Here is a 13,392-nt window from a genome sequence, read left to right as displayed (position 1 = left end):
GCGCTCCTTGGTGACGTCGCGAGGGCTCGGAATTATGCACAATCATTTAATTACACTAATGATGGTGGAACGGCATTTAGGGAATTGAAATCGATGGATTCCATTATGTGAAACCCCTCGTTTGATCGCTTATCCTTACATCCTGACAATAGTGGAAGAAGAAACCGTGACAATATATCAGGGGTTCATGGAAAATTACTTCATTTGAGTCTCTGAAGAGTCTCTTACAAAGTGGATCATTATGAACAGCAACGGGACTGATGGATATAACAATCCATTATGATTTTAGATTTTTCCAGATATTTTTTCTATAGGGTAATTAATTAATCTTATATTTTAGAGTTATATATATTTAATGATCTGATGATTAAATGAGACTCGCATCAAGCTCATTGTGCATCAAGGCTATTGATCACAAGATATTACGTTTAAGAATTGCATTAATGTAACTTTAAACTGATTTTTTCTAAAAATGTATTTATTACTGTAAACCTGAATAAGTTGGCAAGACACAAAAAATTTAGCCAATCAGTTACATCAAAGTTTTTAAGTTGTAAGCAGAACTGGCAGATTTTTATTTTGAACTCATACATTTTAATTGCTCTTAACTTTAAATATTTGAGTTAGCTACATTTCACTTCAAATTATCATGGAATATCTTACTTGAATATTTTTAGTAGTGGAAACAAAGCTAGCTTTAATTAGCTAGTAAATGCTAACTTGCTTATTAATGCATTGATAGCCAACGCATAGCATAACAATTGCTGAATAAGTAAGGCAATATATACATGTTCTAAGCTCATGCTCCACTCGTCACAATGACTGAAACCCTTCAAAAAACACACATAATAGAAACTTTTCTAAGTTAGCATAGCTAAACATAAAATAATACTAAAACATAAACATTAATATTGCACACACACACACACACACACAAAAAAAAAACATTATATAACTCTTAATTTTATCATTTTCTCCCTTTCAAGTGTCATGTCAAAGCATGCTAGGAAATAGGAATCCCAGCCCAGTTTCAGTTAAATTTAAGTTTGTTAAAAGAAACAAGTTAATAAAACTCAAAACAATGAAACACTCAGAAAACTTAAAATCTGATCTGAACCAATTTGTTTAATTTACGTTTACCCTATAAAACCGATTCATTAATTTGAGCATTAGGATTTACAGTCTTTGATTGATTTTCTAGCAGGTTCTTGACTCTTCTGCTCCTACTTAGGCCTATTTTTTTTTATTCATAAAACAATTTGGCCATCATGCATTTATAGATTATATATTGTGATATTTTAAATACAGATTTACTACTTGAAAGTTCATACAAAAAGCAGCACATAAAATAAATTAATTTATATAATTAAAAAAAAGGTTTTTGTAAATAAATTAATTTCAGACATAAATTCCCTTGGTCTTAAAAGCATAGATTTTATAGATTAAATGCAGTGGTGTCAAAATATATGAATTGGATCTAAATAATAATTATAACTTCAGTGTGTAAATTCTACTCAATGACTCAAAAAAAAAATTTTAGCTGTTAAAGGCCATGGTGCAGGTTAAACACCACTGTCGATTAATGGGTACATAAAGCAGTTAAGATATGTATATAAAGTTAGAAATGTCTCCAAAATTGTGTTAAAGTCCAGTTTTTGACGTTTTTGGTTAGTAACGGTTATTTTTTTACGCGACTCGGCGATGACGTCACATGAGGTAGACGCAGGCAGCGGCGCGCTTGGTTTAGTTACAGTTCTGATGGTTCACAGCCGAGGAGATCGATGTTCTCGTCAGGGCCGTAAAATAAAGAGAAGTGACATTGGGCCGGGGATGGGACAAACCCACCCAAATTAGCTTCGGTTAAACATGCACATAATAATTTGGGTAAATGTGTACGCTTTATGCCTATTTTTCATATCGTCATGAACACAACAATGATTTCACTCGTGTTTAAATAGTTTTCCTTATAATAATGTATCATTTGCAAAAAGTAAAATGCATCTGTGTAGATGAGAGAATCATCTACAGTGTATGCGCGTTGTTCATTCTGTATTATGGCCAAGCATGCGCGCTTAAAATAGCATCTGAATGTACGCGCTAGACCTAGACTTTAGACTAGGTTAGGGTGACCAACAGTCCTGTTTTCACGTCCTGTCCTGGCTGGGTTTTTTTTTTTTTAATTATGAAAATGTCCTGGTTTTCAAAACTTCTGGGAAAGATCAGCTCTAAAGCAAAAGATAGATGGGCAAACAAGGAGAATGAGGAAGAAAAACAGGATAAAGAGGAAGACTAAAGATACATTTTGTTAGTTTGTTTTTGTAAGCTTGTGAGAGCTATTTTTGTTAAATTTGGAGGTATTTCTTTTAGTTATTTCTTATTTATATATTTATTTTTCTAATACAGAAGAGACATTATTTCATTAATTCAAACCTGTAATAATTATATATTTATTTTTCTAATACAAGAGACATTTCATTCATTCAAACCTTTAATAAAACAGGCTCTGAGAAGGCTATCTGAATTTGTGTCTTGTAATATAACCATTTTCTACAGAGGAGGTATAGGCTACTTTAAATATACTGAAATTAATAAGGCATCATTGAGTAAATTTCGAGTATAATTTGAGTATCTGTTTGCCAGGCCGGGTGTCCTGCTTTCACCTCTATCTCCAGTGAAAATGTTGTTTGCAAACGTAGCTGACGACGAGTAGGCTGGTCATGTCTTCAGTCAGTGTGATTATTGTTGATAGTACTAACTAGTTTTCCTCGTGACTGTCATTGACACCGTCAGGCTTACCGGGAGAGGGAGTGAGTTGTGGGCGGTGTCGTCCCATGGAAACTGTGGTGGAGAGCTTGTGTTGTAGGGAGGTGAGCGCGTTTGTAACGTGCCTAACGCAGCATCCTGGATATGAGGCATAATGCCTGAATCCGTTTGTGCTACACATAGCATACTCTCACTTCATGCAGGATAATGGTCCCCTTCAAGCCAGCACGCACGAGTATGTTCATGGTTTATGTTTACTTTACCTTTTTATTTTTTACACCGAGTCCTTTGAACAACAGCTATAGGTGACAGGAGATGTGTTGCATACACAATAAACATGCATCAGAGACGTTTCCAACCTACTTACAGAGTTTAAAACTTAAGAATCTTTCCTACTTATCCCTAGGCAATACCGGTACACTGCGTACAGGCAGGCTATACGCTGGCCTGGGCTTATGGAGTTTTAGGCAGGAGTATAAGAAGCCTCTCGTGTGGTTTCAACCATCAGACAACAATTCCAAAGTCGTGACCAGACCTATCAGGGCTTTCAATCGCCTCGTTTGGATGAAATGTTGTTTGGATGAAATATTCTGTTGTGATCGCCCAATTTGCCCTCAAAATGTTATAAAGTACACAGAACACATGAATTTCTATAAGAAAAAAAAAACAGTTTATTGGCATTGCTTGTAATGGTTACTAAACATTTACTGAACAAGGACAAAGATTACTGAACAAAGACACAGTTTGCAAGTAAACAAATCTATATAAAAAAAAGCCCACTGATGAAGGGCTAGACCTGAAACGTTTGCACATTGTTTCTTTTGCCTGCAATAGTGTGGTCCAGAGCCATAGAGAGAGAGAGTTGCGACACTCCCATAGACCGCCATAGGAACTTAAAAATGCGCAAGTAACGCGTGTCGTGGAGCAGCCAATAGTTCCAAACACTGATAGTTCCAGCATTGAACCCCATTCATTTTCAGTGCTTCCGAAGTACGCTCGCTGGTAAAATAATGAAATTACTGTATTTTTTTTTTACTTTTACACACATTAGCCGACCTCTCGTGAATCTAGTCAGTATATTTTATGTAGCCAGTTTTAGTTAATGCTTATTGGAAGATAATGGGTTACTTGCAGCTAGCTATAGCTCACATGACCAACTCTTCATTAAAGTTAGCTAACTTCTGGTAACCTGAAGTATATATTATATTATTTATAATATATATGCATAGCATATGCATGTATGTATGTTTGTACGCCTATGCATATATACACACATAACCCTAACCCATTTAAATAAATGAATTGTGTGTGTGTGTGTGTATATATATATATAGTTTATATTTACCGAACATTACTGCAAATTTGTACATGCACACTTATATTTTACGTTGGTTGTAATTCTGAACGGACCGCCTCTCCAGACCTCTTTGCGTGATCACGAAGGTAGGCTAATGGCTGAATCGGAATTTATAAGCAAGATCACGGGAATCAATAGCCTAAGAAAAAAAGTAATGATTTTGTGCAAAGTAAAACCAAAGCAACAGCACACAAAGAAAAAAAAAACATGCAGAATGCAGGAAACCACCACTAAATGAATACTTACAACTAAATCATTGGACTTGTCTGTGGAAAGAAAATAATGTGAAATTAGGTTCTTGTAGCGTGACTGCCGGGCTAGGTAGAGGCTGACGGCCTCCTCAGGAACCTGTTCGAAGGATTTGGCGATGGGGGCGGGTGCATCAGGACAAACTGGCGCTAACCTCTGGAAGAGCTGCAGGTGAATTGGTGTAGCTTTCCCGAAGGGCCTTCATTAATGATGTTGCATAACCTGCAGACATAATAATAATAATACTGTATAAAGATCATTGCCACTAATGGAAACACATGAAATTGTCCTGCATATGAATTATAGCAAACATAAACAGTAAACAGAATGTTACAAGATTGCCAGGGAGATTACAGTACAGTGGACCCTGATTTGCGCTACTAAATGTTTTAAAAAATACATAAAAGAAATTCAGAACATATTTGATGATTTGAATGTTACAATTAAATGTTTACACCAATACTAGTGGTAATACATGTGGTAAAGTTACATAAACTCTTATGAGGTAGTGAATTTACTGAGAGGTAGCTAAACTCTGAAGTGAGAAGTGGATAAACTGTTTCTGACATAATTTCAGCGGTGGGTAAACTGCGTTTAGCCTCCACTACAGCCCTGGCGACACGGTCACGGTCAAATGTGAAAGAGAACCGTAGCAGTCTAACACAAAAAGCAAACACACGATTGCGAAAGCCGCTTGATGATCATCACCACTGATCTAAACACTAGCCATGAAGCTTTCATGACGATAAGGACATTTACTTCAGGGCAATTTTGTTTAGGCTCAAATTCGTGAATCACGAAAAATGCTCTTCTAATGTCAGAGTGATCGTGCTTGTAGTGGAGGCTGTGTCAAAGGGAACACGGTAGCTATACAAAATACACACAGAGCTAGCTAACCCGCAGCTTGTAAACATTAACGTTAGAATGAACTTACCGTGGCAATATCTCGCTTGCGGCAGACGGTGTCTCTCGACCTCGGGACAGGGCAAGCAGAGAGGTTTGCGTTCACAGACGGCACGGCGGTAGGAAGTAACTTAGCCATCCTCTCACTCTTTAAACTAAGTGAGACCATCTTGGCATCCCCTGCGTGGTAAATTAATCCTACTCTTTGAAATGCGCGCTGCATATTCTCGAGTAGGCGGCGACAGAGCTAACTTAGCTGAAAAATCTGCTCGCCTAATCTTGACAAATTGCACCCAGCTTCGGAAGCTCCCTTTGTCCTTGGGGAAACAATGGACCCCATGTCCAGTTTTGATAAAGTTTTTGCACCCGCCACAAACACAGTAATAAACCATTTTGTCTACTTATTATCTAGCTTACTCTTCTCTATCTCTAAGCTGTTATGTGCTATGCTATCTCTCACTATCTATCTATGTTATGCTTATGATATCTATCTATCTATCTATCTATCTATCTATCTATCTATCTATCTATCTATCTATCTATCTATCTAGATATATTTACTTATCTGACACTGTCACTCTTTCACTAGCTACCGTTAGCTAAGTTACTACTCGCGGGCTTTCGTCTGTTGTCCAACAGCGAGTACCTCATGTGACGTCATGCAATGCATTGTGGGAGAAATTAGAATCCTCGCTAGGCTAGTGGTAAATGCTAACACATCACCGACTTTTCCGTATTATATTTCTTTTTTGTAATCCCCTACAACATAAAATACAAAGGATAACTGTTTAAATGTTTATTACCAACTAGAAAACTGGCAAAAAAAAAAAAAAAAAAAAACCTGCACCATGGCCTTTAAACCTTTTTTTTTTTTACAGTCTACGTGTACAATAGTGTCCGCACCACAGGCCCTCACGCTCCTTGTAAAGAAATTAGCAAATGCTGTGTCACGTGGCATTTGTTACTTATCTCAGCGCTGGTCAGGGTGGCACAATCACAAACGTTTGTGTTTATGTTTATGGGTTTTTTATTTAAAAAAAATAAAAAATGCTTAATCATGTTCTTGGAAGTAGTAACGATAGTAATAATAATCAAACGATTTATTTAAGCGGTTGTTGTTCAAATGCCTCCATTTAGACAGTAGGTTGGTTGGGATATGAATGCGTTTCAGTGGGGCATTCCTCTATCTGGGCCTCTGTGCAAAGTGGTACAAAGCTGTTTTTCCTACGCAACAGTTCATTATCTAGCAAAGTGCGCCACCCAGTGATGGAAACTAATATGGACTCTTATTTTGAAATTGACCGGAAATTGTCATGACTGTTGAGTATGAGTTCAGTCTGGAGTGTAGAGGCGTAAAACAAACAAACAGTTCCTTGATTCCGTGTTTATAAAACTATTATCAACCCTGCGGTCGGCCTGAGGTATGTTATTAGGAGAAATCTGTGTTTATGTCTATTTTGCACTGTTTATTTACACACACGGCCTTTTTGTCTAAAATGTTGTCAGATTCGGTCCCAGTCTAATGCACACAATTAACATGATTATCACATTGTCTTATGTAAAACCATATTATATTATAAAAAAAATGTCATTAGTAGAATAATAATCATCATTCAGTACCATATCAAAACACCATAGAATGGGTAAGTTATATTTCTTCTTTATTGAATGTGCCTCAGCTCAGCCGAAGCATGGCAGATCCGGACCGAGTAAAGCCTGAGGACAGAGCCGAGCAGAAGAGCCTGGGGTCCGGGGACGCTTCGGCGAGCGGCGGGGTCTCCAAAGAACCCGCTGCGGGACACAGCAGACCCAAGGAGGAGGGCAAAGCGGTCCGTCCACCTCTCATCCAGAAACACTAGAAATGATATGATAGAAATGTATGTATTCATGTTTTATCTGATTCCTGCTTTAGAGGTCTGAAGACGCTGTTGCTGCTGGTGAAGATGATGAAGAGGGATCTTCTCTTCACCCCTCTCCTGCTAAAAAATTGAAATTGGAGCAAGACAAGAAAAAGGAGAAACGGCAAAAAGTTGATGAAGATGAAATACAAAAGATGCAGTGAGTTTCATTTGTCATTCATTGTACTGCATGCTGATTTACTGTATTAAGGTGCAAAACTTACCTTCCCTAAAAACCTGTCTCTGAAAAAACCTTGCACAGACTGATATGTTTACTCCTCACTTTTGTCCCACAGAGTTTTAGTATCGTCATTCTCTGAAGAACAGCTGAACCGCTATGAGATGTACAGACGCTCGGCTTTCCCAAAGGCAGCAATAAAGAGAGTAAGTGGAGGAGTCGGTGTTTGTCCGTCCGTGTTTTTTTTTTTTTCTGGAATTGGGCTACTTTTAAATTATTGCCGCAGGTTGAAGGTCAGACGTACAATTTCGGCTCTCCAAAACCCCACAAAATCATGTTTTTGACTATTTTTGATTGGCCATAGGGCTAGTTTGTGTTTAGCACACCTGGCATCTATTGGATCAGTCAGGAAATCCTTAAAGGACAAGTTCGGTATTTTACAATTAAAGCCCTGTTTTAAGATCGTTTCTGATTAAATAGAATGGTTAAGATTGTTTTTTAGACAAATGCTGCTGTCCCGAGAATTTTCGGATTCTGTGGTAGCACCCCCACACCTCTACAATGGTAGCATAGGTGCACAGGAACAATCCTTCATTAAACGCATTAAACTTTAGTTTACAAAGACGTGAAACTCACCGAGTGGTCTGGGGTGTTCACTGATATGGTCACACAAAAATCGCTGCAAAAGATGCTTTCCAACAGTTTTTCTTTATTCTTTAAGAAATATGTGCAAGATTTAATTTGGAATTAATCATGGGACCAACTTTAAAACAACCTAATTTGATCAAATGAGAGTCCTTTTCTATCAAAAAAGATTTTTTGTTCATATTTTGAGTCTTATTGCATGATATAGTAAATGTTATCAGAGCCCTGCTTGTACTGAAGTAATGTTATGCTACTGGACAATTAAAGAAACCCATTATTTTATTGTTGTACAGTTAGTATAGGAATTAAACATTTATAATAAGTTAATACACACATTTTCATTAGGATCCTTTAGGTTTGGTTCCAAATGATGATGATAAATTCTAATGGGAATCCTGTAAACATTTATAAGATCTAAGTATACCACAAGGTGTTGGAATTTTATATATATATGAAAACGGTTGAAAGTTGTTGAAAAAGATTGTTCCTGTCTTCCAGCTAGTTCAGTCCATCACAGGATCATCAGTCTCTCAAAATGTGGTCATCGCCATGTCTGGAATTTCAAAGGTGTTTGCTGGGGAGATTGTTGAGGAAGGTTGGTACGACACTGAAGTATGATTTAGCTAGAAACCGTACGCCTCATTGATTGTCTCCATAATGTTTTTTTCTTCTCTTGCACTCCAGCTCTTGACGTGTGTGAGAAGTGGGGAGACACGCCACCTCTGCAACCCAAACACATGAGAGAAGCCGTCAGGAGATTGAAGAGCCGAGAGCAGATTCCCAACACCAAACACAAACACATCCTCTTCCACTGAGCTTGAGTCCCTATACACGGAAAACGGCTCTGTGGATAAGCAGAGGGAATATGGTCATGGCCATATGTCATTTTCCAGATCTCTGAGGTGTCTGGAAGGCACTGTTGTTTTTATCATGAGGTTAACTGTAGACGATGTAGTAATACTTCTTACTTTATTCAGTCTGTCATCTCGAGATAGCAGCTGAATTATAAACAACAACAACAATAAATTCATGTTAATGAAGACTTTTAGGACAGTACATGTCGAACAGTTCTTAGCTGTGACTCAAAAATCTCTAGGTCAGAGAAATGTCTGTGGACTCTCTTTCTTTATTGTTATATTTTGTAATGTTTGTTTTGTTTTGAAAATTGCATATATCGTCCCCTTGGAATTATAAGGTTCTATCTGACATTTTTGTCAAAATTGAGTTATTCACATATTCTTATTCTGTGACAACTTATTTACATTATGTGATGTGTTTTTTTTTTAATTGTGTACATTGTGGGACTTTTTATTGAAAAAACAAAAAGGTTCTAACTTCTATCTACAAAATCGAATTCTAACTTGGCTCTATAAGGTTCTATCTGCGTGAGCCAATCAGCACTTGGAATGCACAGAAGAGGACCAATCAGAATCAACTTTATATGTCATGTCAACTTTTCCTTGAAGACAAAAAGAAACCTCATAAAGGCATAATGCTATACATTTACAGGTTATTATTAATTATCAATGAGGTTATTATTAATAACTTATTATTATAGTTATTATTATCTGAATTATACAAATATGCAGTGAGTAAATTGAATATTTAAAAAAAACATTTAACACGCAAGTGTGTGTGTGTGCGCGAGTGTGTGAAAATGTGCGAGTGTGTGTGTGTGAGTGAGAGAGAGTGTGTGTGTGTGTGTGTGATTAAAAAATTAGTCTGACATTTTTTGTGATCATATAGTCAGTGAATCATTTTTCAATGATTATTAAACTTTATGAATTAATTTGCTGAAGCATGTCGATTTTCTTGTAGTTTTTAAAGTCTTAAAATGTCTTAATTTTTATAATTTTAAGCCTTAAAGGTCAAATAGTTAACAATTTCATTGATGGGGTCTTAATTACAACAATAAACGTTAGCATGTTATTTCAGCCATACTGATGTATAGAGAGAAAGCCATTTCACCTGGCCCACTTTAGCTGGAATAAAGTCCTACTCAGATGTATTACAGTAGCTGCTTTCTGTCTAAACAAAAGAAAGATTAAAGTAACAATTTCTGCAATAATGTATTTAATTACCCACCAAATTGGTAACGGAAATTAAGATTCTGCACTGGACAAAATATTTAGACCTACCTTGCTTAATTTGAAATGTCCTAAATACACGGAAGTGCTAAAAAATATGAAATAAATGTCATAGAAAGGATAAAATATTACTTTCTAACACATGTTGAGACATTGTTACAACATTAATTTTATATTTAATGTTCAAATAATGTTTTGGCAGATAGAACCTTATAAATCTAAGCGAAAAGTGTTTTTTTAGAATTAGAAGGTTCTATCTGCGTTTGACCCATTCCAAAAAAAAAACATTTACAAATTTTAGAGGATTTTGATATTTTATATTTAGAATACATTTAGGGTCCCTGTTATTTTCATGTTTGAAAGAAACTTGTTCCCCATATAAATGTTCCTATATGTAATGCAAAAACTTTGAAGCTCAATATCTCAAAACTGCTCAGAACGCAGATAGAACCTTATAATTCCAAGGCGACGATATGTGCAGTAATTTTATGTGTGGACATTGTTAAAATGTTATCTTTTGACTTGAAGAATGGAATATTAAATATTTTGACGGAATTAATGTAAACCTTTACACTTCTTATTAGTGTAAACCTTTTGTTTGATGAAACATCACAGCCAGCGCAATAGTGGCATGGTGAGCGAGTCATAGAAAGGTTAATAATAACAAATGTTATTATATGTAATAACAAATGTAATCTAGGCTCATACCTTATAATGCCATTTTAGTCTGCATATAAACTAAAAGGTTTCTGAGTTTAGTCAAGTCAAGTCATCTTCATTTATATAGCGCTTTTAACAATGGAGATTGTTTCAAAGCAGCTTTACAGAGATAAACATACAATTTACGGTAACAGAGATTGTTTTGGCTTTATAGCGATTTTTGAATAATGTTATTTCCAGCTAAAGTTTGTTTTGATTGATTCACTTCCAGCAAAATTATCATTTGTTATTACATTAGGGGCCACTAAGACGACGGCGTTCTCTCTAAACAGATTTTAAACGCGAACCTGTGACCGGATGGCGTTCACATGCGCATTAAGAATTGATTCTATAGTTATATTCGTTTGAATATGTGTGCGCAGGTTTGTAATTTCCCTACAACCCATGCCTAAACAAACTACTTGTCTTGCCTATACTACATTAGATTAATGTATAATTGCCTAAACAAATTTTGTTTTATTTTATCACTTCGGGGTACGCGAACCGGATTTTCAACAACGCTTTATCTGTAGAGTGGGAAAGGGATGCTCCATAGGGAGAGGCTAGTTGACACTTCAGCACTGCATTGTCATCGGGTCCAGGCGAATCTCCTTCGTCAGATCTGGATACGGCCTGGATCCGGCAGGCTGCGGGAAAAACCTCGGGATAAACAAAGACACTAAAGTTAGCGTAGATGCCATTCTTCTTATGATGTAACGAGTACATCTGGATTTAAGGGAAGTGTTCCCAGTTCCGGCTGACCTAATCTATGCAGCCTAATATTGAATTATAGAAGTCTATAGTGTGTTATGTGTATGCTAGGTCAAAGAGATGTGTTTTTAGTCTAGCTTTGAACTGACAGAGTGTCTGCTTCCCGGACAATGGTAGGAAGACTGTTCCAAAGTTTTGGTGCTAAATAGGAAAAGGATCTACCGCCAGCAGTCGATTTTGACATTCTAGGTATTATCAACTGGCCGGAGTTTTGAGATCGCAATAGACGTGAAGGACTATAATGCTTTAAAAGCTCGCTCAAGTACTGCGGAGCTAAACCATTTAGTGCTTTGTAAGTAATCAACAATATTTTAAAATGTATACGATGTTTAATAGGCAGTCAATGCAGTGTTGACAGAACCGGGCTAATATGGTACTGGTATTTGGTATAATATTTCCTGGTTCTGGTAAGAACTCGAGCTGCTGCATTTTGGACCAGCTGTAGTCTGTTTATTAAGCGTGCAGGGCAACTACCCAGTAAAGCATTACAATAATCTAGTCTTGATGTCATGAACGCATGAACTAATTGTTCTGCATTTGTTAATGAGAGCATATGGCGTAATTTAGATATATTTTTAAGATGGAATAATGCAGTTTTACAGATACTAGACAGGTGACTTTCAAATGAGAGATTGGTATCAAAGAGCACACCCAGGTTCCTAACTGACGACGAAGACCTAACAGAGCAGCCATCAAGTGTTAGACAGTATTCTAGGTTATTACGTGTGGAATTTTTTTGTCCAATAATTAGAATCTCTGTTTTTTCAGAATTTAGTAGTAGGAAACTACTGGTCATCCAATTTTTTATATCAGCTATGCATTCCGTTAATTTTGTGAATTGGTAAGTTTCGTTAGGTTTTGAAGAAATATACTGAGTATCATCGGCATAACATTGAAAACTAATTCCATGTTCCCTAATGATATCTCCTAATGGTAGCATGTACAGAGTGAACAGTAACGGTCCTAGTACTGAGCCTTGTGGTACGCCCTACTGAACTTGTGATCGATAAGACATCTCTTCATTTACTGCTACAAACTGAGAACGGTCAGATAAGTATGATTTAAACCATGCTAATGCAATTCCACTAATGCCAACATAATTTTCGAGTCTATTTAAAAGAATGTTGTGGTCAATGGTGTCAAATGCAGCACTAAGATCAAGTAGCACTAATAGAGAGATACAACCAAGATCGGATGATAGGAGCAAATCATTTGTGACTCTAATGAGAGCGGTCTCAGTACTATGGTACGGTCTAAATCCGGACTGAAGATCCTCGCAGATATCATTTCTTTCTAGAAAGGAACACAGTTGTGAAGATACTGCTTTTTCTAATATCTTTGACAGAAAAGGCAGATTCGAGATTTGTAAAGACTGTAGACCATTCTACATAAACATAGTGATAGTCTTTTCTTCACTATTGTGACGTATATCAAAATGAAATGGCTTCTTGAACAAGAAAGAATGTAGGAAGAGGAAATACAAAAAAATATATTTTGCAATCCAGACATTTATGAAACTTCCCAAAATACCAAAGTGAACAAATCACATACTGTATGCCAGTTGAAACAGTTTATATTGTTGAAGTTATAGCAGTTTATCTGCAATAAGGTTTACACAAAACATTTCAGTGAGTTTTGAATGGAAATAAAATTGAATGGAATAATATTTAAATGTAACTTTTTGCCCAGATTTACACTCTGGACAAGTCGACGTTAGTTCCTGAAAGTCAGAGCAAATCTGCAAATTTTGAGCAGACAGATTTCAAAGAAAATTGCATAATGTATGTTGGACACTGACTGATGTTTTAGCTTAAGACTATGAATCCATCCAGTTGAAGCATA

At 36.5% G+C, this 13,392-nt stretch overlaps 1 protein-coding gene across 2 annotated transcripts; it reads left to right on the top strand.

Moving 5' to 3' along the window:
* Positions 1-6,563: 6,563 nt before the first annotated feature.
* taf11 (TAF11 RNA polymerase II, TATA box binding protein (TBP)-associated factor) lies at positions 6,564-9,005 on the top strand. 2 transcript variants are annotated; one of them, XM_056249783.1, is made up of 6 exons: positions 6,564-6,693; positions 6,957-7,101; positions 7,185-7,330; positions 7,467-7,554; positions 8,492-8,588; positions 8,678-9,005. In XM_056249783.1, exons 2-6 carry the CDS (start codon positions 6,964-6,966, stop codon positions 8,806-8,808), a joined length of 600 nt encoding a protein of 199 aa, XP_056105758.1. In that variant the 5' UTR covers positions 6,564-6,693; positions 6,957-6,963; the 3' UTR covers positions 8,809-9,005. The 2 variants fall into 2 exon arrangements, with proteins under 2 accessions (XP_056105758.1, XP_056105757.1); XM_056249782.1 differs by having other exon boundaries at positions 6,952-7,101.
* Positions 9,006-13,392: the final 4,387 nt, after the last annotated feature.

This window comes from Rhinichthys klamathensis, unplaced genomic scaffold (genome assembly GCF_029890125.1).
Source record: "Rhinichthys klamathensis goyatoka isolate OS25496 unplaced genomic scaffold, OSU_Roscu_1.1 h1tg000062l_1, whole genome shotgun sequence".
Classification (NCBI taxonomy): domain Eukaryota; kingdom Metazoa; phylum Chordata; class Actinopteri; order Cypriniformes; family Leuciscidae; genus Rhinichthys; species Rhinichthys klamathensis.
Note: the sequence above shows the minus strand (reverse complement) of the source record. Positions and strands in the feature narration are given on the sequence as shown.

Bases quoted from the DNA above. Each gene is read 5' to 3' on its own strand.
- taf11 (XM_056249783.1), top strand. From the start codon at position 6,964: ATGGCAGATCCGGACCGAGTAAAGCCTGAGGACAGAGCCGAGCAGAAG. The intron at 7,331-7,466 runs GTGAGTTTCATT...TTTGTCCCACAG, and splicing joins GATGAAATACAAAAGATGCA to AGTTTTAGTATCGTCATTCT. The intron at 8,589-8,677 runs GTTGGTACGACA...CTTGCACTCCAG, and splicing joins TGGGGAGATTGTTGAGGAAG to CTCTTGACGTGTGTGAGAAG.